The 26,703-nt window shown below is 40.9% G+C and overlaps 1 protein-coding gene and 1 long non-coding RNA gene across 2 annotated transcripts; one reads left to right on the top strand and one right to left on the bottom strand.

Moving 5' to 3' along the window:
- Window positions 1-455: 455 nt before the first annotated feature.
- On the bottom strand, window positions 456-5,059 carry LOC120738495. The gene is made up of 3 exons (XR_005696988.1): window positions 5,049-5,059; window positions 1,059-1,062; window positions 456-555 (listed from the first exon to the last, which is right to left on the bottom strand). It is a non-coding gene; the product is annotated as an uncharacterized LOC120738495 (long non-coding RNA).
- Window positions 5,060-10,130: 5,071 nt separating this feature from the next.
- LOC120738394 (ras-related protein ORAB-1-like) lies at window positions 10,131-15,961 on the top strand. Its single transcript, XM_040039600.1, has 6 exons — window positions 10,131-10,353; window positions 11,769-11,841; window positions 11,915-12,010; window positions 12,139-12,234; window positions 12,330-12,461; window positions 14,646-15,961. Exons 1-6 carry the CDS (start codon window positions 10,340-10,342, stop codon window positions 14,871-14,873), a joined length of 639 nt encoding a protein of 212 aa, XP_039895534.1. The 5' UTR covers window positions 10,131-10,339; the 3' UTR covers window positions 14,874-15,961.
- Window positions 15,962-26,703: the final 10,742 nt, after the last annotated feature.

Here is a 26,703-nt window from a genome sequence, read left to right as displayed (position 1 = left end):
CCTTACAGCAAACTAAGATTAAGAGGAAAGTAGAAAGAGTATATTAACATATATAAACAGTCGTCATATAGCTACTTTTGTTTCAAATGTGCTATACTGAATCTTGCGGCTGTTATTTGTGATGTACATTTAAATAGCATTATGCCAGCTACTAAGCATTTAAATGATCCAAGTATAACCTACAGCAGGGTGGCCACAAATAGAAGCCAATACTAATGAGTGTCTTCAGTCCCATAGTTGTGGTCCTTGTTGTAACATGTGATGACCTCAGCCCTAAAGCAATGAAATCAGAATCGTTTTCAGCTTTATTTTTATTAAAGTTTTCTCCCAAGTCAAGTCAAGTGACTTTATTGTCATTCCAGCTATGTGCAGTGGTACAGTATACAGTGAAACGAGACAACGTTCCTCCAAGACCATGGTGCTACATATGACAAACAAACACAGGACTACAGAAAGTGCAAGAAAATGGTAAATGTCCTGTATTTGTATAACGCTTTACTAGTCCCTAAGGACCCCAAAGTGCTTTACACCACCAGTCATCCACCCATTCACACACTGGTGATAGTCACAGCCACCCTGGGGCGCACTGACAGAGGCGAGGCTGCTGGACACTCTGACCACCACCAGTAGGCAACAGGTGAAGTGTCTTGCCCAAGGACACAACGACCGAGACTGTCCAAGCCGGGGCTCGAACTGGCAACCTTCCGATTACAAGGCGAACTCCCACCTGTTGAGCCACGATCGCCCCATAGTGTCAAAAACTGCAAAAAAACCCCAAAACAAAACAAAGAGTGCAACGCCAGGCAGAACGTAACGATACAGACACAACAGTGCAATAGAAAAGTGCAAAAAACTGAGCGTCGTGCAAAAAGTAGCTAGGTGTATGAAGTAGTGTGTGCGTGTGTGTCAGTCCAGTCACTGAGTGTTCAGGAGTCTAACGGCCTGGGGGAAGAAACGGTTTCACAGTCTGGCAGTGAGGGTCCGGGTGCTCTCGGTACTTCTTGCTAGAAGGCAGCAGGGTGAAAAGTGTGTGTGGGGGGGTGTGTGGGGTCCTCCACCACACTGGTGGCTTGGCAACAGGAAATAAAGAAAATAACCATTCTAACTGACCCCCATCGAAAACACATTTTACTAAAAGTTTGGTTTTAAAAAGTCTTTAGGGTTAAGGTTTCTACGTTAGGGTTAGATGAATGGATAGGATGAACTTCTGGATTTAGAACTAAGGCATACCTCTGACCCTGACCCTCACAGCAGTCTGTGATACAGGCGCAAGCTTTATTTTATTGGTTGCTGGTGCTGAGCGTAAATGACTTTTCATGAGTTTGCTTTTATATGTAAAGATTGAAAGTTTTCATTTGAAGCTTGGAGGGGTTTTGTAGAGAAACCAAATGCATTGAATTTGATGTATTGTAGTTAAACTTCATTTTGATGAGCTTTTACTTTTATTATTATTATTTAATTATTATTATTTTTTTTTAAGTTTGCACTATTTTATATGTTTCCCAAGGAGCAGTAACACATCCAGCCTGCTGTACATGGTTTGTGTATTAAAGATATTCAAATGGTCAATTTAAAAAAACAAAACAAAAGTCATGATGATGTTCATGTTTAGGTGTAACATGTTTAATGAAGTTCAAGTGAAGCTGAGAATGATGTGCTCGTTGTGAAAGACACTAAACATATTCTACCTTTGAACTTTAGAACATCAACAGTTTCGTCAGCCTGAGAAATGAGTGTATTTATGGATGCAGCCATCCAGCCATATCTAACAGAGTCATTACCATAACAAATATTAATTCCCATTGGAATTCATGTCCTCTTTTCTTTTAGTACAAGCCAATAGAGTTGCTGCATCAGTCCACTGAACCGTACTGTTTTTCACTGCTATTGTTCCTGGTTTGTTTTCCGCACCGGGCCTCCAGCGACCCCATTAATCCACCAAAACAAGTTGCTGGAAAAATGTCTCTGCAGAGCGGGCGACTCACTCCCGATCTCAGGTGCTGATGAAAATTATGTTACAGCATTTTCACTGGTTGGAAAACTGTCAATAAAAGCTGTAGCAGCATATTAGCATTGTTCCCAGTTTCCCATATGAATTACTGATAGTCGTTTGGATGGCCACTGTGAGTTAAGTACAGTTCAGATAAAACTTTTTTGTTTCTTTTGCGGCTGGATTCAGTATGTATATGTTAGTTTAAATAAGCAGAACACATTTTGTCTGCCTACAAATTTGCCAAAGCGATGCTGTTTTAAATGTGTGGTGCATGGAATCCGATGAGTTGGAAGCTGATCTGTTTTCAGCCTTTTTTCATTCCTTTCTTTCTCTCGTGAAAAGTCGAGACTGTGGACATCACGTGCTGGGTAAAAAAAGCTCGCACACAAACACACCTCTCTTTTCTCTGGTCTTGCACAGACTCCCACAACACAGCTCTCAAGCAACAGTGACCTTGAGTGTGCACAAGCATGCTTGCATCTGCACGTGTCTCCTGTCAGCAGGACTGCAGACCAAACACGCCGTGACATAATTACTACAGGAAGAGAAGCGGGGTCAACAGAGGTGTGTGTGTCCAGGGGTGGTCTGCTACACATACGACCCTTGATGACAGACATGAAAACAAACACGCTTGCACACACACAGACTCATGCCACCTTGTACACTGTGTCTTTATGCTGTGTGTGAATGTGTTTCAATGTGTTTGTCTTTGACATGAACCAGTGGAGTTTAGCTGTGTGTGTGTGTGTGTGTGTGTGTGTGTGTGTGTAGCCCTTTAGCCTTGATAAGCGAGCTGCTTTGACTTCATCCCTTGCTTCACGTTGATAATCGTAGCAGTTTACGAGACACAACAGGCGTTGCAAGGCTTACTCTGCTTGTGTGTGTGTGTGTGTGTGTGTGTGTGTGTGTGTGTGTGTGTGTGTGGTTTGCTGTGTGGTAATGTTTGAGCGATGAGGGGTTAACGAACACAGCTGCCGTCAGTTAGAGTGTACAGCCGGAACTCTGGATGTGGTTTACTGTTGACTGTATCTGTGTGCGTGTTCCTGTATGTGAACATGCGACACAATGTAACAATCTGCATTACATGTCAGCGCTGTTTTTAATGACTTATGAAACTTCAGGTTTACTGTAATGATAGCTTTTGGGACATGTTACATATATGTTTCCTCTCTGGACAGAGCACAATATAGAAAGAGTGATTATGTCAGCAGAAACGCCCTCCTTTACATGCTCGGCTGTAGGAACGCACATGACGTCGCTTCAGTCCAGCCTTTGCTGATACGGCCACACATCTGCTCTCCTCCGGCATGTGTCAGGCAAACTTCTGCAGATAAAGGAGAGAGACTGATTAGCCCACACAGAGCATCCGTGCTATAGACTCATCTCTGTGGCCCTGTTTCCTCAGACTACCTCTCCCTTCTTCAGCTGAGCTCTAACCAAGGCTTGCACCACACGTTTCATCTATGAAAACTGCTGGACTGGGACTTTTATATGTCAATTAACCTATCTGCAGAGCCAGTTCTAGCTTGAGAAGTAGTGCCAGCGTTGGTTGCACACGCAAAAGAAATTACAAAGGCAAGAAAATAATAATGGACATATCTTATTTTTTATTTTTATTCTTTGATTGAGAGCAGATACGGGGTTAGAGCAGGCCAGTGTGACTGAACCCACAAAGAAGAGGGAAACGGAAATCTTCCTTGGATACAACCCCAAAGCAAATACGCAAATCCTCCTTTGTCCTTTGATGTCCCGTTTGTGTGACTTTTATTGCTGTTTGGCAGTCACTTGATGCTAAAGAGGAGATAAGTGTTGTTTTCGTTTGCTCACTGAGATCATGCAGGGCCATGTTCTGATGCTAAACAGCAGACATCTGCTCAGAATCGCACAGGTGAAGTCATTCTGCTCTTATTTAGCTCAGTGCTTTTATCAGTAAGCTCACGCTTTTCGAGCAGCATGTCAGTTCATCCTCTGTCGGAAACAAGCCAGCTCCCCAACACATGGGGGGGGGGGGGGGGGGGGACTTCTGTGTTTGCAGCCTGAGATGACCATATTAGGGGTATCCTCTCCATGACATCATCAAAGGTTAGAGAACACCACATGAAACTGAGTGTTTACAGCAATCTGACGCCTGCTATTTTGCACATTTACACATATGCTGTCCTCAGTATTTGAATCTTTGACCACATTAATATGAGCATCTGTGGTTGTAAAAACACGTTGCTGTTTTATGTTTTTATTCTCAGACACAAATAAACAAACAACAATCTAAACACAAACAAACACTCACACTTTTAGTCCCCAAGCTGAGCAGGTGCGTGTAGCTGCTGTAGGTACGGTCTAACCCTTTAATTAAGTCACACTTCATCTTTTCAGCTTTATATTGTATATTGTTGGCTGTAGATCAGCGTGTGTTTGTTCTTTCTCACAGTAGCAGAAGCTTAACAGAGGGATCTTTGAGTGTCATATTGCTTCCTGTGTGTGTTTGAAAGCAAGGCAGGGATAGGAGCTGACAGAAAGGAACTGGCTGTTATGGAAAACACACACACGTTTCTCACATACCTCTAGTCTGTGTGGACAGCTGGTGGGTTGGCGGGAAAACTGAGGAGCAGCTGTCACTGAGGAGAAAGAAAGGGAGAGAAGTGGGAACGGTGGAGTGGGAGGGAGGTGACTACATACACCTAGAGATGGAAAAAGACGAGAAGAACAGGAAAAGACATCTGTATCTAGATATCTAGACAGAGAGGAAACACAAGGAAGATAAAGAGGAAAGATTGAAATGAAAGAAATGAAAGAAAAGCCCCACAAAGACATGTCTAATCAAACAACCTTTAATTTCATGAATATTAAAATCATGAACTGAAACCCTGCAAACTCACGCGCTCCTTCTGTCGGATTTAACTGTTAAACTGGAGCTGATTTTAATTTTAGAAAACTCTAATGTGGCCATTGTTTCTGAAAGTTCATGCTTAATTACATGAATGCAAGTTCTTTGCTTAATATGTTGGGATACCTGTTTCTCTATTATTGATTACATAATGAAATGATGTAACATAACTTCACAGACTGATTATAATTAGTCTTAATCTGCTTTGATCTCTCTAATACGGGGCTCTTTACACTTATGTCTGCATTTTTATTTTGTTAAATACGAACACAGTCACAGCAGAGGCGCTGCCACGTGTGTGGCCAGAAAGACAGGACCAGTGTGTTTATTTGGTAGTTCAGTGAAAGGCTTCAGTTAGTTAAGAGTGGGAGAAAAAAACTTTCACGTTTGTAGTTTTATTTTGTTATACAATATTTGAAATAAAACAAACAAACAAACAAAACACTACATTTTTGGAAATGTTTGTGGGCGTTTTCTTGTTTGTTTGGGTTTTTTGTACTATTTGAACACTAAAGTAACCCTCACATGAGATGACAGTGCCAGCAGTGGCCCACGGCTCATTTCAGTTTCACACCCCTGCTGTAACATCTTCACCTCCTGTGTCTTGACTTCTTTAGTTTACATTGGTTAAAATGTCTTTTGCTTTTTGTCTTTTGTGGATGCAGAGCCTTGAAATCAGTTTTATTTACAGTTTCAGTTGCAAAGTGAAGAAGCAAAATTAAATTTAAAGTAGTGAATATTATGAAGCACAAAAGGAGTGTTTTAAAGACTTTATGAGATGACAGTAATAACTGAACATTTAAAATTTGATCAGTTCCGAGTTGTTTCTTTTAGCAGTTTATCAGATCAGTGCAAATGTACTGTATATGGACAACACTGCATAGACAGCCCCCGTCACGCTCTGTTGCCATAATGAGGCTTTGGTTCACTCTTCAGTTTCGAGTGAGGTTAATTATATTGCTTAATTGGCCTCAGGGCTAAAACACACACACACACACACACACACGCACACACACACACACACACACACACACATACACACATGCAGGAGTAAGGGATTGTGGTAAAATAAGGGTGAATAGTAAAAAGCAGCTATTTATCCCCGCTCCCTCGGGTCTCCTGGGACGCATGCTGATGGGAACAATGATCGGTTTAACTCCATCCACTGACCTGCACACATCATACACACAGCCTCACACACTCTTCATGTGTGGCTCTTCTGGCTCAAGACACATACACCCACACGCACTCATTTTGGGAGTTTTTTTGCACGTCAATCTGCATGTTGACCACGTCAGTTGTTCCAGACAGCTATCGGTACTCTTTCTGTTCATGTTTGTAACTCAACAGCTGAGAAAATGAACATACAAAGCAAAGCGTAAAAAACACTCCTGGTGGGTTTTCCCTCTTATAAAAAGTCATTTGTAATTCTTACGCAGATTTCAGAAATGGCACAAAGTAACAGTGGCAGGTTAACTGCCAACATGTTCTCATCACAGAGTTTAAATAGTGCACTCCTGTTAGAAGCTGCTGCTGTCACAGAAACTTTGAAAAAGGTGTCCTTGGCGTCACTGCCGCGAGTCGATATTAAGCCCTGGTTGTGTTCGATACTGGGGTCACTGCTTGCACAAACTATAATGCAAACTCAGCATAAAGATTTAGACTCAAGCTTGAGGTAAGTTTGACTCGCTTTAGTAGTTTCCTGATTGATGGAAGAATTGCAAGGCCATTAAATTATCATGAACCTTCTTGTTTTACCAAACAGCAGCATTTAACACCCTGAGAATAAGAATCCAGCCATGTTGGCTTTTAACATGTGCCACAGGTCAAAGCACAGTCTGGGATTTTAATAAGTAAACCTTTGTGGCGGTGTCTTCATTTCTTGGTTTGGTGACGTTTTGGCTTTGACTCCAGCGATCAGAATTTTAACAGAGTTTTGTGTGACTTGGCCGACATTCTTGTTGTCACATCTTCTGTAGGAGTTGTAACTTAAGCTCTGCCAGACATAATATTTCAGGGTGAATTTTAGTTTTGTTGTGTAAAATGAACGTTTTACGTTTTTAGATCCCAGACTAGCTTTCATAGACTAAAAACATGAGTAAATACAGTTTGTTTTGCACCCCCACCCAAAGTTTCGCCTCTCCTCTCCATCACTTTGTTTTCAAAGATTTCCCTTTCTTCTTCTTACTTGTCTCACGTTCCCACCCTTCCCCTTGCTTTCTAACCCTCCTTCTTTGTTATTTTCTTTCTCTCTTTATTTCTTCTTTTTCTCTTGGACCCTTCCCCCAGTTTTCCCACCTCGGTGCTCCATCGGGAGCACCACAAAGCCTGGTGCTGCCGTAGCAACCACCGCGCCACCGCCTCTGCCCCGGCAACAGGCCGTCGTCAGGGCTGCTGACCCTTGACCCCATCACAGCTGCTTACCCATCGCATATCCCTGGCTCTCTGCTCGCTCCCGTGACCAGGGGGTCACACACTATATCACTTTCACCAAAAAAACAGGACAAGACAAGAGAGGAGAGGAAAGGAGAGACGAGGAGATGAAGCAAGGACACAAGGAGAGAGGAGGTAAGGTGACCAGAAAAAACACAGAGAAGAATGAAGATTAAGAGTCGACATAGAAGGAAAACTAAAAGAATCAAAGATATGAAATTAAATGAAGAAAGCAAAAGATAACAACCTTAATATATGTTAAGTGGAGATAAACGAGGAGCAGAGGAAAAAAGAGATGAGGCAACACGATGAGAGGACAGCAAAAGGAATAAGAGACCATCTTATGGTGGAACACACACCAGTCCTGATGCTAATGCTCTGACTCATCGCACTCCTCTCTCATCACCTTCTATCACCACTCATGTCAGTTACAAATCTGTAAAGTTTCATGACTGCGGTCTTGCAGCGTTGTGATGCTATCATGTTGATATATCTGTCCACATACAGACAGGCAGACACAGACACATCTTCGAAAGTACTCTGAACCTCTTTAGATGCTCCTGCTATAGCAAGCAACAGCAGGCCCCTGTTTGCCATTAAGACATTCACCAAAGAACAAAAGCACAAGGTGAAACCAAATGTATCCATTCTGTTGAAGGTTGTAACAAAAAACAAAGATTAGAGAAGACAGAGTGAAGAAAAGACATAAGGCACAGCGGAAGGAAATGAAAAGAGGAGGGGACATATGAGGAATGAAAAGGAAAGAGAAACAAGAAATCCAAGGATCAGGAAGGAAATGAAAAACAGTGAAGTGCTACTCGTGTGTAAATCGACTTTGGGTTTCTTGGCGGTAGACAAAAATAAGTTATATTATTGTTATTATAAAGAGGACTGTAAGAAAAGAATAGGCAGGATGAAAGGAAAGTGAGATTAGAGATAGTTAGGGAAAGAAAAGGATAAAAACTGACGATGAGCAGAAATAAAAGCAGAGAAGAAACCAACAGGAGAGGGGCGATGAAATGAGAACATGAGAAAAAGGAAAGCAGGAGCTGAAAGACTAAGAGGTTTACTTGGGTTAAAGACATAACATTTATGGATCTATCGAGCATTACGTGAAAGTTAAATGTATAAAACATTATAGAAAACAGTTTAATCCTCTAAACTTTCGCCTCTTTTTGTATTTTAACTCTACTGGTTCTACAAAGTGCTTACATCTCTCATTCATATTCATGAGCATGGCACACAAATGGTGACAGATTAGGCATTCACCTTTATGGTACTGAGTTTGTGTCTGTCAGTATTTGTCTGTGCAGAGAGTAATGAACCCACGGTGGTGTGTAGTCCTCCAAAAAAACCAGCGCAGCATGGATGATGTTGATTGGTTGAAAAGTGGGCTGGAACAGGAAAAGGGACGACAGGAAAAATTCCCCCAACTGGAAGAAATATGAGAGAGCTGCCCTGCACAGACGACTGATGGAGCCAGGTTCAGCCGGGCACATGTAATAACATCATGTGTTTCCAGGACTGAGGATGTGTCTGAAGCAGACTCCATTCCCCTGTGTGCCACACGAGGAAAGAAAACTGGTTACACCTCACACATTTTAGGCCCTTTTTTCCTTTTTGGCAAAAGTCCACCCTCTGCCATCACATACATGTCACAAAGGACATGTTTAGACTCTCTCTTGAAATGACTCCTGACAGTCAGGAGTTTGGAGAAGAATTAGAGAACAACCCACTGTATCATGTGAGTCATGGTCACCCCATATAAATTTAATATTTAAGCTAAGAAGCATCGTGGTTGTTCTCTGATAACAAATTCGTTTGAACTGTTGTCTTGGACAGTATAAAGATGTTGTGGTTAGCACTGTTGCCTCGCAGGAAAAAGGTCTGGGGCCTTTCTGTGTGGAGTCTGCATGTTCTCACCAAGTCTGTGTGGTTTCTCTCCGGGTACTCTGGCTTCCTCCCACAGTCCAAGACATGCATGGGATGAGGTTAATTGGTAATTCTGTTCAGGGTGCACCCTCCCTCTTGCCCTCTGACAGCTGGGATAGGCACAGGCACCCCCACAACTCTGAATTGGATAAGTGGAAGAAGATGGATGGATGGACTACATTAGCAAAGGCTCCTTAACAGAAATGAACCCTGTAAAGCATCTCTGTGGCTCTGCGGACAGCTGCCATGTTGCTTTTGGCTGCTTTTGTTTGGTTTCAGTAGAACTTCTTGTTTGTTTGAGAAGCTCAGAGCTGCAGTTGGTACAGGAGTCACTGTCACTTTGATTCAAAATGAGTGCAGAGCAGAGGCACAGTTTCATGCCGCTCACCACAGCAACACAGCACAGTGGAAACAGCAAAGAAACCAGCTGAACGTTGAGACTTAAAAGTGGGTAAAAATAAATTTTCTACAGGACTGTGTAGATGTATTTATGTCTGTGTGTGTGTATACATGTTTAGACATCTTTGTGAGGACAGAAAATTGGAATGCTACTATACTTGTGGGGACCAACAGTCACTTGTGGGGACAAAATGCCTGTCCCCACAAGTTTGAAGGCATTTTTCACACTCAAAATGTGGTTTTAGTGTCAGGGTTACAGTTAGGTTGAGGTTAGGTTTTAACCTCAGGGTTAGGATTAGGCATTCATTTTTGATGGTTAGAGAAAGCGGCTAGAGAAAGCATTATGTCAATGAGATGTCCTCACTAAGATATGAAAACAAGTGTGTGTGTGTGTGTGTGTGTGTGTGTGTGTGTGTGTGTGTGTGTGTGTGTGTGTGTGTGTGTGTGTGTGTACCTTGGTTTTAGGTGCTGTCCCTCAGTGTAACCTGAACTGGGCTTTATTAATAAATAATGCATCTGAACCAGTCAGCTCATCAGTCAGCTTTTGAGGCAGGCAGTTCTGGCTTTATTCTGCCATTTGCCCTCCAGCGGGACAGAAACAGACGCAGCATCAGAGATTATCTGTCTGTTTTCAGACTCAGGATTCAGTTTCAGGTGTTTCTGTTTTTGTTGCGTCAACTGGGCCGACCTCGTTGATCATGAATCCTGAATAGTAAGTGTTGTTTCTTTCTCTGCGCAGTGCATTACCGAGATGAAATGATCAGCTTGTAATAAAATGACACCTGGTCTTTAACACTGGCTGCTGACATGGAAAGTTAGGAGAAAATTTAATCATGTGTAACATGCCCGACCCTTGTTTTTAACCTTTGTTTTGTAACTAGAGATCAGTCGTATCAGACGTATGTCAGTCTAAAAAGACATACAAGCCAGTTTTATTGCTGAGGTGTCTAATTTGAGCTTATCAGTAAATTGTAAGTTGTGATGAATTAATGTTTTATGTCCGTCCATAGATTTGCTGCATGTTTCTATCAATTTGTAGAAAAAAAGCAAAAAGAGTAGATAATTGGAGGCATTCAGTTGTAGGTAATCTGCAATGGCTCACTAGGCCTCTGTGGCAGATGGGTATTGTTTAGTGGTGCTCAACAGAACAAAGACAAATTGTAACTTCTCGCAGACAAGAGTGCTACAGAAGAAACCATACACAGAAAGACATTTGATCCCAGGTTCGAGTTTGCGTCTGTGACTTATGTGTCCATAAACTATGTAATGCAGCAGCTAACCACTTTGGTTTAATGCTACTCATTCAGAAATACAACACAATAATTTGCATCCATCTAGTATTACCAGGCAGCTGCTTTACTGCCAGCTTTGAGAAACAGCAGATGGTTTTGTTGTAATAATATCAACAACCTGGTTCCAGGAGGGCACGGTTTAAGCTGTAGCTCCAAATTCTTACATGAAAATAAAACTGAATGGAAAACTGTGTAGTGTGGATGGTTTTATTCACGGTCTATCAATAAGCTTGCTTCTTATTCATTAATTTGTATCTTTAATGGGTAAAAGTTAGACATTTAAAAAAAGGAGTTTCTTGGTGACGACCACGTTGTTACCTGTGATTACACAAAATGACATTACTGGTGAAACATTGTTTCAGTATCTAAAACTAGTGACTGTGATAAACCATCCCTGATGAGCTAACATCTGTCCAAGGTTCACACTTTCATTTGACTTGTGGTTCAAGCACTTCATGGTGCTTGCACTGAGTGAAAAACTGCAAGTCTTACAAGCAAACAGCACGACTGATTTTGCAACCTTCACACTGTGCACTCGATATTTAGTTCATATGAAAGCAAAAAACAAAAATCTTCCAAATTTAGAGCCTAAAACATTCAAAATATCAGATCAACCCTTGATTTTTGTTATAGATGTAATAAAATCTGGTTGCAAGTGTGCCACCCTCTGCATTTCTTAAATTCATGTCAGCATTCAGAGCTGTATTTGATGTGTGTTATTTGCTAGCTGGCTTTCAACATTTAAATTATGCAGCTTTTTATGGCATGACATCATTTACATCTGAGATGGAACCTCTGTAGTGGTTCATTCATGCATGTCTTCCTTTCTTCCCAGTGACTACTTGTTCAAGCTTCTTCTCATCGGTGACTCTGGAGTTGGAAAGTCATGCCTGCTGCTGCGCTTTGCGGTAAGACTGTGCACACGTATGCACACAAAGACACGCTCACTTTCCCTTTTTAACACTTAACTGCTTGCTGCAGGATGACACCTACACCGAAAGCTACATCTCTACCATAGGGGTCGACTTCAAGATCAGGACCATTGACATGGATGGGAAAACTGTCAAGCTACAGATTGTAAGGAAACGGCGAAGCGGTTTTGTGAGGAAACAACATTAAGTTGTTTTTCAAAGCATGAAAGTCTTAAAAAAACTGTGTAATGTTAGCCTCAGTGCTATTATACGTGTGTGCGTATACTCCTTCAGTGGGACACAGCAGGTCAAGAGAGGTTTCGAACCATCACCTCCAGCTACTACAGAGGCGCTCACGGCATCATCATTGTGTATGATGTCACTGAGCAGGTCAGTGTGTATGTCTTCATCATCATCTAAAAAGAAAAGCATTTGAACATGAACTCCAGACCTCCTGCTGCTTCGCTTTCTCTCTCTCTCCTCAGGAATCCTTTAACAATGTGAAGCAGTGGCTGGATGAAATAGATCGTTACGCCTGTGAAAACGTCTCCAGGCTGCTGGTGGGAAACAAGTCTGACCTCGTTAGTAAGAAAGTGGTGGATGCTGCCACTGCTCAGGTAACAGGCTACGTGCAGCGAAGAGGCTTAACTTCAAATACTTAGAAATAACTTCACACCTGTGGTTTTATTAAGCATCATAAAACTAAGTGGAAGCTTAAAATGGGAAATAATTTTTTTTTTCTTTCCAAAATAATTGTAGACATGAGCACACTGGTATTTTGACATCATCACATACTGGTATCTCTATCAGAAGGTTTTAGCATCGTGGACAAAGTGTCTGGCTTTGTGCTTAGACACACGTACTGTGGCAGCACTGGAGGCAGGAAGCAAGTAGTCAAGTTAGGAAGATCGACTATCATGCCTAATGTTTCAGTAACACTAAAACCGGATGACAACCTCACTGTGACTGCGTGGAGATTTTTCACATTCAGCGAATGATTGCAAACAGTTGCTGCGACCAGATGTTTGGCACTCAACCACTAATCACTCAACCTGCAATCACTCTCAGGCAGATTGTTGAAGGTTGGCAAAAAATTACCACCTCATTTATAAATGCAAACAGGTTACTAACACGCTGAAGTCCCTCTGACTGAGTCTGCACCAATGAGCACAATTCATCTGGGACAACTCAGCTGGTTTCAAACTGGGTATTTTCTGGGTATACTTCTATCTAAAAGTGGGACTGCCTAGCACCTAAGTCATTTGGAGTTAGATTGCGGTGCCGCAGTAACTGTCATACAATCTGGGGAGGAATTCTTGAGACTCCTTTCTTAATCTTGGTGTCGCAGTAGCGGTAGAGCAGGTCATCTGCTAATCAGAAGATTGGTCCCAAAGATATTTGTCATGCTCCATTTTGCATGCCAAATATCTACGGGCAAGGTATTACCTCTGATGGAGTCTCTCCGATGCGTCCAATGGAGTATAAATGTGTGTGACTGTTAGATAGAAAGTGTTAACTTTGGAAAAAATGCTTGTATGAATGAGGCAAGTTGTATAAAGTGTGCACAGTTAGAGTAGGAAAGCTCTTTATAAGAACCAGTCCATTTATCAGATCTATGAGGTTCAGACTCAACTTTCAGTTTAAGTAGGTAATTTGTTAATCTGTCCATGTACAGCAACAGATTAGTGATTTTCACTAATTTATCACATGTAATCACCATATTATTACAAACATATTGCATATATTTGCCACCGTAACCCCGTTCAATTACAAACTGATACAGACTGGCCCTCTCTTACTGACTCTAAGGACACTAAAGAGTCGATTTGAGGGGAGCAACTGACTATGAGTCAGTCAGAGGGACTTCAGCGAGTTAGTAACCTGTTCCAAATCTAGACTTGGACTAAGAAGCAAACCATTTGAAAGGATAGGAGATTGCAAGCTCATATATTTAAAAGTAGCATTGGAGGCAGAGCCTTCAGCGTTCAGGCCCATCTTCTGGGTAACCAGCTCCCAGTTTGGATTTGGGAAACAGAAATCTTCTCTACTTTCAGGATTAAGTTTAAAACTTTCCTTTTTCATCAAGTAGTTAGGGCTGGATCAGGTGACCCTGAATCCTCCCTTAGTTACACTTAATAGGTCATGCTGCCGGAGGTTTCCCATGATGCACTCGGTGTTTCTTCTTCACTGTGTTTACACATCACTCTGCATTTAATCATTAGTTATTATTAATCTCTGGCTTTGTCTTTTGTCCCGTCTTCATCCCCACACCCTCAGGTGTGCCAGAGGTTGCTTCTTGTTAAAAGGAAGTTTGTCCTTCATCCCTACGGTCCTTACCTTACAATAAAAAGCACCTTGAGGAGACTTTAATGTGATTTGGATTGAATTAGTAGTCAGGTCATTGACAGGGGCTTCTTCGGACCAGTGGGCATCTTGTACATGCACCAGGAGCTTTGACAAACCGGCAGTATTTGAATGAAAACAGGCTCAGTGTTCTCAGTGCCAAGTCTGTCCGGGCGTTCATCGACTTTGTAGCTTTCATGTCTAAATTCCTTTGAAAAGTACCAGATGTAAACTTGTGAACTAACTACAATATTTAAATGTTGACTCATCAATAATTCAAAAGTCTGATTAGGGTTCTTTTTCAGAATGACTACTTCACTCTTAATCCAGGAGTACAAATTACATGTAATACTTTACTCTGGAATCGAATTTTAGAATTACAGTTGTTGCATTAAATGCTTTTAAACTGTGGTGTTTACACACTTGCTGCTTTTAATAAGACTTGACCCCATCCACAGGACCTGGCTTCGTCCCTGAAGATCCCGTTCTTGGAGACTAGTGCGAAGAGCTCTGATAACGTGGAGAGGGCGTTCCTTACCATGGCCTCTGAGATCCACAAACGTCTGGCCAGTGAAGGAGGGGGCATGGAGGGCGAGTCAGCAGAGGCCAGGACCGCCAAGATCAACAGCGCCCCCCTGTGGCTGGGAGGGGAAAAACAGACGCAGGAGGCCAATAACTGCTGCTGAGGTGGAAACATAAGCACAAATATTTATTACTTGATGAGACAGATGTGTCATTTGAAAAAGACCCAGCTGTCTGGTTTAAGGACTCATTAACTGTGTGTTACAGGCACACATATCGGCATATTTTTGACATTTATGACTTTGGAAGAAAAACACATTTTTGACTTGACTATGATATATTTTTGAGCTTGGTACTTTTGAATGAGATAGAGGTTGACTTTTTTTCCTTTTACAATTATGTTCATTTATTTTAAAAAATGAGAAATGGAAGTAAAACTAAATAAAAAGAAAACTATAGCACATTATAATAAACTAGGACCAAACATGCAGAAATCAGAGCACTCAGCCAAAGGAACAAACAGGGTGGGGTCTATTCAAGTGTAGGCGACATGATTTGGAAATACAGAGAGGACCGCTCTCGTGAATAGCAATAGTTGAATGTTAATTAGCAGCCGCACAGTCTTTAATTATCTGATATAAGCAACCTGACTGTATGATTGAAGTTTCTATAAATGCCTCAGACTTATTAACCAGTTCCTGTTGTGTTTTGCTTGGTGTTTGTTTATGTCAATAAAGATGTCTGAAGTTGGTCTTTTTTGCTGAAAATATAAAGAGATACTGAAATTCTCAAGATGATATTAAAAGAAAGCCTGATCCTGATCTGCGTGATTCAAGTTAGAAGATGATTGTTTCATGGTTTAAATGAGCTAATCTTGGTGGTTTGACTGAGACAGGAGATCAACCACTGAACATGAAAATGCACAAATATCATTAACATCCTTTTTTTCTCCCCTCAAATTTTTAAAAGTCAGCTTCCATTCAAGTTGCATTGTGTGATGTCGGTGCCAGTTTTTGGGTCAAGACTTCTTAATTTGGAACTCTCAGATCCAAATACAGACATGGAGGTCTGGACAATACGGAAAAGTCTGTAAATTCAGAATAGCAGTGAGTTGATTATCAGGTTTTATTTTTCTCACAATCTGTCACACTTGTTGTTTTCGAACTTTCAAACATGCAGAAATGTCTGGGAGCCACTGATTTTATAGAAAATGTTCATATGGTAAATGCTAACTCATCTGGCATTTGACTTACTAGATTATTAAATGTTTTAAAACCTAAAAGATTCTTGAGGAACTTTAACTCACTATCTAAAATCTGAAAATCACTGGACATCCTCAGGAGATATTGGCCTGACAAATATCCCTTTGTGATGTGAAGGGATTTCTCATGAAGGCCAGACAACCTTAAATATGTCATATTAGTGTCATTTCAACATGAATTAATTTCCTCTCTTTGCTGTGACAACAGTATTATCGCAGTGTAACAATGACTCACTGAAGGCCGACTTCTTCCTAATCAACTGGACGTTGTTTTAGCAACAAGAAGCTTATGACAGCAGCTGAGAGACTGAGAACTCAGCAACTTCAGCTACTCAAATACAATTTAAATAAACTTTGTTCTTGAAATGTAAAACAGATGGGAAATAAGACCATGTTTTAAATGTGTGAGCTTCGTCTACACTGTATGGTACTGAGTACCTACACCTACCTACCTAGCTACCTACACATTATGCCTACAGTGTGAGCCATAGAATGAATACCAGCTCCCTGTGCACAGTTTGCGTGCTGATGTTAATGCTGGAGAAGGTTTAAAACTCTGCACATAGTGCACAAGTTACCAGCATTTAGCACAGTTTACACATCAGCACTTAGCGACCCCACTTTGTAGCCTTGCATGATCTGTCACTTTGTGGCTAACTTCCACTTTGAACTAATATCAATTACTGTCGATGGAGATCAGCACTCTTGAGTCAGTGAAATTCATCCTTTTACATTGTTTATGAAAGCAGACTGCATGGCTAGGTGCTGGATTTTATACCCCTGATACAATGAGACAAGAAAATGCTGAATTCAAAGTTTAAGGAATGTGGACCGACACTTTTGTGAATATGGTGTGCAAGATGAAGACATGGGGACAAAGGGACATTGTGGGATTTCAAAACAGCAACAAAAAGTCAGTCCTCTATCTTCCCAATTAAAAATGTCAAAGTGTTTCAAAGATTAGTTCCTTTAAGAACAAATTTCTTAGGTGAAAATTAGTTTGAGAAATTTGGTCAAGCTGCATAAAACAATCTGTGGTGCAGACAGAGTATCATAGCCGTACAAATGTTAGGGAGAATATGCAAAAATACTCTGGAGTAGAGGAGGATACGCAACAATAATGAAACCATAGTGACTACACAGTTGATATACAAGCACATGTGTCAGTCCGATCCTTTCCCTACAGTCAGCAGTGAGTTCTGCACTGTCCTCAGGTTTGATATGAGGATTTAAAAGCAGTTTATTTTATGAAAAACTACAAAAACTACAACAGCTGGACTGCCTCAGACAGGCAAATGGAAACAGGATGAGGGGGCAGGACAGAAACTGGTAAGCAGTTATTTTTCCTTCCACTAGATGTCAGTGTTGCTCTGTATTTGTTTCCTACAGAGGTTGACAGCGTCAGTCTCATTCATGATCTCTTATGTTTTATGTTCGCCCCCCTCCTCCCCTGCATCTCTCCCTACCTCTGAGTGTCTCTTTCATCTTTACATCTTTCACTCCCACTTGTCTAACCTTAGCCTACCTCTGTTCCTCCACCCCATCCTCATCCCCGGCCTCTTGCTGCTTTTCCATCATTTCATATTCTTTTTCTTTTTTGTTTTCCCCTCTCCCTCTTACTTCTCTCTTGCCCCACTCGTCTACACCCTTAATGGACCTCTCATTTTATATCTTTCTCCCATTCTCTTTTGCCCTTCTGCCACACATGAATGTTCCAAAATGAATCTTAATTTGAGAAGGAAGTTTAGCTGAAAGTTTACATGATTATCTTCATCAACAGACTGAGGAGGGATCACTGACAGACTGGAGGAGTCAGGAGGAAACAGGGGTAGAGAGCGGCGGAGAGTGCAGAGACAGGTAAGTTGCAGGTGAGTGTTCTTTTGGTGGCAGAAAGCTAAATTGTGGCAAATGTGGATTTGAACTCAAGAAAGTCCACAAAAATGTAAGAACGGCAAAGAAGAACCTTCAGACATCCTTTCACCACAAGAGTTATCGGCATGAAAGAGACAATTTCCACCACAGAGACAAGAATAATGTGATGGAGAATAAAGGCACAAGCCGGCCTTTAAGTGCTACTGTTCACAAGTGTGACAGATGAAGCCCGGGGAAAATACATTTGAGGAAAAAACTGGAGCTTTTCGGAAACAAATCTGAGCTCAAATAACTCTACAGGCTGTCTGTGAAAGTTCTCAGTCCTCCAGGTCATCGCAGTCTAAGGAACTTGGAAAGAAAAGCGTCTTGTCTTCTTTAAGTTTCCTTAAATCAATTTTTTTGGAATTCCACATGAAAGACCAACACAAAGTGGTGTACACGTGAGAAGTGGAACGAAAATCAAACATGATTCCAAACATTTTTTACAAATAAATAACTGAAAAGTGGGGTGTGCGTAATTATTCAGCCCCCTGAGTCAATACTTTGTAGAACCACCTTTTGCTGCAATTACAGCTGCCAGTCTTTTAGGGTCTGTCTCTACCAGCTTTGCACATCTAGAGACTGAACTCCTTGCTCATTCTTCTTTGCAAAACAGCTCCACAACTGCCCTATGACGGCCTCAGAGCTTGTCTAAGAGAATATTGGGAGCAACAACACCATGAAGTCCAAAGAACACACCAGACAGGTCAGGGATAAAGTTATTGAGAAATTTAAAGCAGGCTTAGGCTACAAAAAGATTTCCCAAGCCTTGAACATCCCACGGAGCACTGTTCAAGCCATCATTCAGAAATGGAAGGAGTATGGCACAACTGTAAACCTACCAAGACAAGGCCGTCCACCTAAACTCACAGGCCGAACAAGGAGAGCGCTGATCAGAAATGCAGCCAAGAGGCTCATGGTGACTCTGGGCGAGCTGCAGAGATCTACAGCTCAGGTGGGGGAATCTGTCCATAGGACAACTATTAGTCGTGCACTGCACAAAGTTGGCCTTTATGGAAGAGTGGCAAGAAGAAACCCATTGTTAACAGAAAACCATAAGAAGTCCTGTTTGCAGTTTGCCACAAGCCATGTGGGGGACACAGCAAACATGTGGAAGAAGCTGCTCTGGTCAGATGAGACCAAAATGGAACTTTTTGGCATGCAAAACGCTGTGTGAGGTGGAAAACTAACACTGCACATCACTCTGAACACACCATCCCCACTGTCAAATATGGTGGTGGCAGCATCATGCTCTGGGGGGGCTTCTCTTCAGCAGGGACAGGGAAGCTGGTCAGAGTTGATGGGAAGATGGATGGAGCCAAATACAGGGCAGTCTTGGAAGAAAACCTCTTGGAGTCTGCAAAAGACTTGAGACTGGGGCGGAGGTTCACCTTCCAGCAGGACAACGACCCTAAACATAAAGCCAGGGCAACAATGGAATGGTTTTAAACAAAACATATCCATGTGTTAGACTGGCCCAGTCAAAGTCCAGATCTAAATCCAATCGAGAATCTGTGGCAAGATCTGAAAACTGCTGTTCACAAACGCTGCCCATCTAATCTGACTGAGCTGGAGCTGGGCAAGGATTTCAGTCTGTAGATGTGCAAAGCTGGTAGAGACAGACCCTAAAAGACTGACAGCACCCAACAACATAGCACCCAACAATCTGTGGGATATAAATATTTCTAACACTAATAACTTGACAGTTAAAAAACTAAATTGCTGAAGGGCATGCCGGGAGGTGCTGTGTATTCAAGAATAGTGAAGTCAAATGATGAACAGAGGAACGGGAGAGCAGTGTCTTTTTGATGTTTTTTGATATGCTGAGACTCGAACTGCAGATCAGCTCAGGTAGCCCCGCCCACACACAGTGACAGGTGAGACAAAGAGAGCATGTTAGAAAAGGCTCATTTATTTTAGCCTGCATTGTAAACTGTGCTCTGCTGTTTAAACAGCTGCTCTGAAAAACGATTTCAGCGCTTAACAGAGCCTGTGAATAGATTCTTGTTCTATTGTTGTGTGGCTTTATCATCTTTATTTTTTCAATGATGTAATTCAAATGTTCAGCATTTTATTTACACTTACTCTTCTACTAATAGAATGATGACCTATATAAAGACTCATTTATGCATTTATAACTTATTTATGTATAATAACAATGACAACAACGGTATAAACTGTAAAACTGCCAGGTTCTTTAAAAAGCATGAAATATAAATATAAATAAAGATTAAAATACTAATTATAGTTAGAACCCTCAACACTTAAAAGGGGTAGCTTTTAACCCGTTCACACATAGTGGTCATTAATTAACACTGTCGGATTTGATTTCAACACTATTAAAGTGTCTATATGGGTCCACACCAGAGAGTGTTAATTTTACTCTTTTTGGAGAGTTGGTACGTTAACTCTGATTTAGTGTTAAACACCAAATCTGTCTGGAGTTGATAATTTAACACTTGGTGTTAAGAGTTTATATATTAACTCTCAAAAAAGTATTTTAGTTTAACTACGTAAGAGTTATCTTCTAATTCATTCTAAAAAGCGGGAATTTTACTGTTCTGAACTTCTAGAAATTTCTTTTGGAAATAAACATTTACTAAAAAGACGCAATGGTTTTTGAAAAACATTTATTCTGAACTGTGCACCACAATTTCAAAACATTTCTGAAAGATGTAACAGTGTACATGTTCTCACTTTCATTAGAATCTTGTTTATCAAAAGGTCTGACATAGGTGAGCTGGTAAATGCAAATAACAGCATTCTCATCGCTTATTTCTTCAATACAATATGCACACTCGATTTTAACTACTATCATTTTACACCTCAGAGTTATATTAAAAGAATGTGACTCTACTTAGAGTAAAATTAACTCTACTTTTGCAAGAAGACTACTAACACCAAAACATTTAACACTTTTGAATTTGCTGTGTACAGTGGATATTCAAAGGCTGTTTTCTTGTATTTGTGTCAGTGTTGTTGGTATACTTGCACATAAACCAGTACACTGGACACTGATGTGTCACTCCATACCTGCCACCCACTGGTTGTTTAAAGTTACTACAGATGTATGACGTGTTTCATGAATGAATTATGACAACTTCGAAAAGCTTTTCGATTTTTTTTTCTTAAGTATTTTTATTTATCTTTTCATGCCTAAAGACGAATAAAAATACTTCCTGATTGAGGTTGTCATAATTCATGTTTGACAGGTTTAAGGAATTAAATTAAAGTTTTACTTTTTTGTTTTAGTGTTTACACTAAAAATTACACCAAAAAGATCCAGTTTAAAAACCATCATAAAAGCAACCTCTGATATGTAAAACTACCATGTGAGAGGATTAATTTTAGCCTTTGTTAGCAAAGCGTTCATGAAAAAGTCTACTCCAGTAACGTTTTGTACTTCTGCCACCTCCAGCACACAAAATACTTTTTCTTATCAAACTCTTTGTGCTCAGTCCAGCTCAGACTGACGCTGAAGATGTAGTTTCATGTCTGCTGTACCACCTGCAGTCTGTGTCATGAAATAAGATCAGCAGGTTACCTGGCTGTCTTTTGCATTGAGTTCCAGGTATCATTCAAACAGTTAGTTTTTAACCCGAGGTACATCTCTGCACAGCTGTCCTGCTGTGGAGCAGGTGCACTACTCGGGTCCATTACTTGTGGCATATTTCCTCTTCAGGATCAATAAAAGCCAGCAAAAATGAATATTTTTCAGTTTCTTTTTTAAAACACAGTAATGGTTGGAGCTCCATATTAATTGGGCCAAGTTTCTGGCATGCCAGAGGGGATCCCTGACGGCGCTGCTTGGAATAACATGAGGTGACTGATGATAACTAGGAGAAAAATAAACACAGTTAAGAGGCATTACCTTCCTCTCTTCCTCAGAAATAGTGACACATTACTTTTAAATTCACTAATAACTTCAGCACCTGTTTATAGCCTCACGTTTATTATTTGGATATTAATTCTAGCCGTCTCATTTTGTTTTACAGCTCCGGCCTGAGCTTTCAACACCCTCAACTGCCAGCCTTTTGGCAGCTGCACGCATCACTGGGTGCGAGGTAACCTGTCTCTAATCACGGTCTGATTCTGACTGCAGCCATTCTCAGTCAGATTACTGAAGCTTTGCAAATAACTGCTGTCTAACATAAAAACATGTACAGCATCATGTGAGTCGATGCCAACGAGCACAACTCATCTGCAATGAGTCTCGTTGCTACACACTCGAGTTAAGTCGTTTCCTTTTAGCTATGTTCCTTCATAAAAGGAAGACTAATGCCTGTGTCGTTTCACAGTGAAATCACCTCCCTGCAGCAACCACATCACGATTTGTGGAGAAATATGTGTTTAAATGTGTTTAACATCTTTTCACAAGTAGTTTTGTGTGAATTTCTGTGTATAGACAACAAAACATTTTTACAAGAACAAAAAGAAATTTGATCTGTCACACTTGATTGATGACACATCAGGTGCCAACCTTTCTCAGTTCAGTTGCAGATTGTTGACTGACTCCATATTATTGCACTTTTATTGCTTCAAAGGCAATGACAACACAATTCACTGCACATGATCACAATACCTTCAGTCATGGTTTCTAACCGTTGTTTCTGTGACTGTACCTTTATTTAAACAAATACCTGACGTCAGGCTTTTGGTTTTCTTTAAACCACAGCCGAAATCTATCACTATGAAACTATTCCCTTGATATATACCTGTCTTTACTCTACAACTCATGACACTCATAACAATTTGTCTAATGTATCAATCAGATGAGAGGAGGGGCTCAAGTGTGCAATAACACATGTGGTTTTTTATTATTATCATTATTTGTATTAAGTCAATAAAACCACTGAGGCTCAATCGCGAGTAGGGTCGGGTGAAATAGCCTCAAAAATATATCACAATATTTCAAGAAAATTAAAGGGAAAACAATTGAACAACATTTTACTGATGTTTGCAGCTTGTAAGCAGCAGGATTAGAGAAGGAAAAGTTATTTTCTGGTGGTTCCAGTACAGAAGGATGTTTGAAGGAAGAGACTGGAGGAAAGATGAGTTTACAGTTCACACACAGCTAAGAGTTACACTTCAGGGTAACCCTGGTTATAATCTTGTCCTTGCAGCCCACTTTTTGCTGCTACACTGGCAACAACCTGCCAGTCAGTTTAGGAGATTGTGTTATTCTTGTCCTGATGCTGTTTTCTTCCAAACACTTCTCTTAGCCTTTTGGTTGTGGAGAGATTTTATGCAAGCAGCAACAGGGAGCCAGTGGAGAGCAGAGAAAATCTATCATCTACCGTTTTTTGGCTGACTGGAGACCAAATATACCTTGTTTAGGACAATTTGTAGAGGTTTTACTGTGCGTGTTGGAAGCTCTGTGTGAGATGACCTGTACAAGGAGCTTAGTGGCTCACTCAGTCACATACATTTATTTGTGTCGTGCTGTAGCAAATTCATGTCTGAAGAGTTTTTACCGAATTCTGCTTTTGTAGCTTAAAGTCAAAGTTAGCCAGTAATCACACTCAATACAACAAAAGGTAATTTTAATGAGGGCTGCAGAGAGGAGCGCCAACACTGTGTCGTCCAGTTCATGAAAGGGAAGTTGCAATTAGAGCATGAAGCTGCAAACACAGGAGCATTCGGGAGCTTAATGTTCCTTTACCAATGTAAAGCAGTAGCTATAACATTTACACCACCTGTAAGAGAAAACATCTTAAAGAGCACGCACTTTGTCTCAGTGGGGAAATTAGCTTTTCATGGCAGGATGAGCAAATGCCACATTGCACTTTTGGGCATCTGAAGGTTTGCAAAGATTAACTGTGATTTTACAGAAGAAGATAAAACTGTACAGTGTGAGAGTGGAGATGAGTGTGTGTGAGAGGACGTGTGCTATGGAAAAGTCTGCAAACACATAAAGGTGTCCTGTTAAACAGACAGCAGTGTCTAAATGTATAAGAATTTATATCTACAACACAAAGAGATCATTAAAAAACAAAACAACACTTTAGATCTCTTATTATCTTTGCACAGAGGTCAGCGGGATCTTCAGGAGCTGTGATGCTATTTTCGGATGGACTGATTTATCAGTAGCAACTGATTTCATAGCTTTTGATCTCTAACCTGGAACCTAATTAGTTCCAGAGCAGGTTAAGGTTGCAGCATAAGCTACTGTACTATACTGATACTGATACTATACAAAAAGTTTTAGCTTCTTTACACTGGCTTCCTGTCTCCTACAGGATCCAATTTAAACTTTTACTTTTTGTTTTTAAGTCGCTTAACGCCCGAGCCCCTCCTTACCTGTCTGAGCTCCTCTCTGTTTATGCTCCAGGAAAAACCACGAGGTCCAGCTCAAAATGAATGCTGTCCATCCCACGGACTACTCTCAAATCATGTGGTGATAGAGCCTTCTCTGTGGCAGGTCCCAGACTTTGGAGTAGTCTCCCCTAAATATTAGATCTCCACAAGTAGTGTTCCCATCATACTATCCAGGCGCTTTAAAGCCTGACAAGAAATACATTGAAAATGAATCAACTGAAATGTTTGAATTTGGGGTCCAGAGTGATGTTCATGTAACATTTTTCTTTTTAGAGATTTTTGTTTGAAATAAAAATATTTTCTGTGAATTTTCAGAATTTTGTTGTTTATTTGTGTGAAAATCTAATATTGTGTTTTGGAAAACCAATATTGTGGAAAAAGTGCTCAGTTATTGTGAGGGTCCCCTAAAGCCCATCTGATGGAGTCTTGGGCTCCTGTTTAGCTGTCGTAGACGTTAGAAGCAGATTTTGGAAGTCTGGAGCGAGAGCCTTCGTAGATTACTCTTGTTTCTCCAGCACAGCCTACATGCTCACTGAAGTATTCAGTATTTATCTTTCTGTCTTTCGTGTTGAAGTCCACCCCCTTAACCCTCAACAACAAATTGGGCTTTTGTTGACTTGTTCCTCTTATTGCTGTGTTTTCCATGGCAGCACAGAGCTGTGAACACTGGTTAAAAGTGGAAACTAGATTCACTACATTTATTGTTTTGCCTTCAGCCTCTTCTCAGTTACTGTTGGAAGACTTTGCAGAAAAGTGCACTTGGTTGTTGACATGACAATGAAGACTGGAACAGCTGGAAAAACAAACTCTTCAGACTTACTCCCCCAGACAAACACTTGTCAAAAAAGGGCCTAAGCTGAAGTGATGATCCCAGTTCTCTTTAATTCCACAATGCTGTTTCTTTGCCACTTCAGGGAAGAGAAACATGTTGTAGACACCGGACTTCTACATTTTTTATGATGCAAGTGTTAGAAAACAGGAGCCCTTTTCCCAGTTCTTTGCTGTTTTGTGGTGGAGTGTGCGCAGGAGGTTTATCAGAAAGGCAGTAAAGTCAGTACAAGGGTACATCTGGTAAAAAAACAACAGTAGAGCTAAAAGAAATTCCTGGAGATACTTCTCTATGTGGCCAAACAGATGGTAACCTCTGGGCCTGAAACATGAAGCTAATGCAGTTCTTCAGGCCCACTAATGTCCACTTGAGGCTGGCTTCCAGTGTGAGTCAGTAATTATAGACTCACATGTTAAAACATCCAACTTTACAGCAGAAATAAATATGTTTGCATATGTATGGTTAGATCCGTTGTATTTGGATGCACTTAAGGCTTAAAGTTAAAGGCGTGACTGCTTTAACAGACATCTATGCAGGCGTCTGCAGGCTGCAAGGTTTCACATCCACTAATTTAATTCACTGAACTGGACCCTTTTTGATATTTATTTTACACATTTTGTAGTATTTTTATCAATTTTTACGTATTAGCCACCTAGCTTAATTGTTTCTGATGATAAAGGAGCCTAGAATGTACTTCATACCTTCCCTGCCTTTAAATATATTATGTATGTCTATTTCACACTTTGCCGTGACATCGGGTTGCATATTCCTGTGCACCTCTGGACATCCAGCATGGCTGCTGCCTTTAAATTTGACCCTGGACGTGCTTCTCTTCCTCACACAGATCTTTTACACCGTGGGCTCTGCGGTTTCAAACCCCTAACTTCCTCATCACACTGGGTCAATCTTCTGGACAGAAGTCACTGGTAATGATTTGAAGAGCACAAAGCATCTGGTACAACTGGGCTATTAACTGGTTTTTAACTTAAACAATCACTTAAAATGTGTTTTCTTTAATAAAGAAACATTTACAAAGGCAAGAGTGCCATTTTGTACACTGTAATGAATGAACAATCCAAACATAATGTTTCAGCCACAATGACTGAAATACACTGAAAGCTCTGTCACCATCAGCTGCTTGTGTCTGATCCCTGTTGCTGCTGTGCTCGTCTGTGGAGTCCACTGTTAACGTCTCTTTGCCACCCACAGACACCTCACTGTGACTTTTACAGGCAGGGAGGGACCAGCAGTTGTTTGAGTTTTTTCATGTATTTGTTTTTTCTATTTCAGGGAAAATTCTTGGTAAAAAGATTTTTACGAAACGACTGGAACTATGCAGGATGTCAATGTGTGCTGGCACATTTTTTTCCCATGCCAACACAATCTTCCCCTTTACGGCTCCTTAGATCAAACTCCTTTTGACTTTTGTCTTCCTCAAAATGAAAGTGAAGGAGATCATCACGGCGACACAAGTGCTGCGAAGGACGGGGCACTCATAGCGCTCTCCAAATAACAGAAGCGGGGCTGAAAGCTGTCCAGATGTCCATGAGAAGACAACCTTAAAGGGAGTTAGGCCAAATCAAATCTGATATGTTTCTGAATCTTGCAGGGCATTTTGAGTTTTGTTATAATTCAGCACAATGCTACTTTTAATTCAATTTGCATAATCTTTGCC

The sequence above is a fragment of the Simochromis diagramma genome, unplaced genomic scaffold (assembly GCF_900408965.1).
Source record: "Simochromis diagramma unplaced genomic scaffold, fSimDia1.1 OVJJ01000031.1, whole genome shotgun sequence".
In the NCBI taxonomy this organism is placed as follows: Eukaryota; Metazoa; Chordata; class Actinopteri; order Cichliformes; family Cichlidae; genus Simochromis; species Simochromis diagramma.
This window is presented reverse-complemented; position numbering and strand designations above follow the sequence as displayed.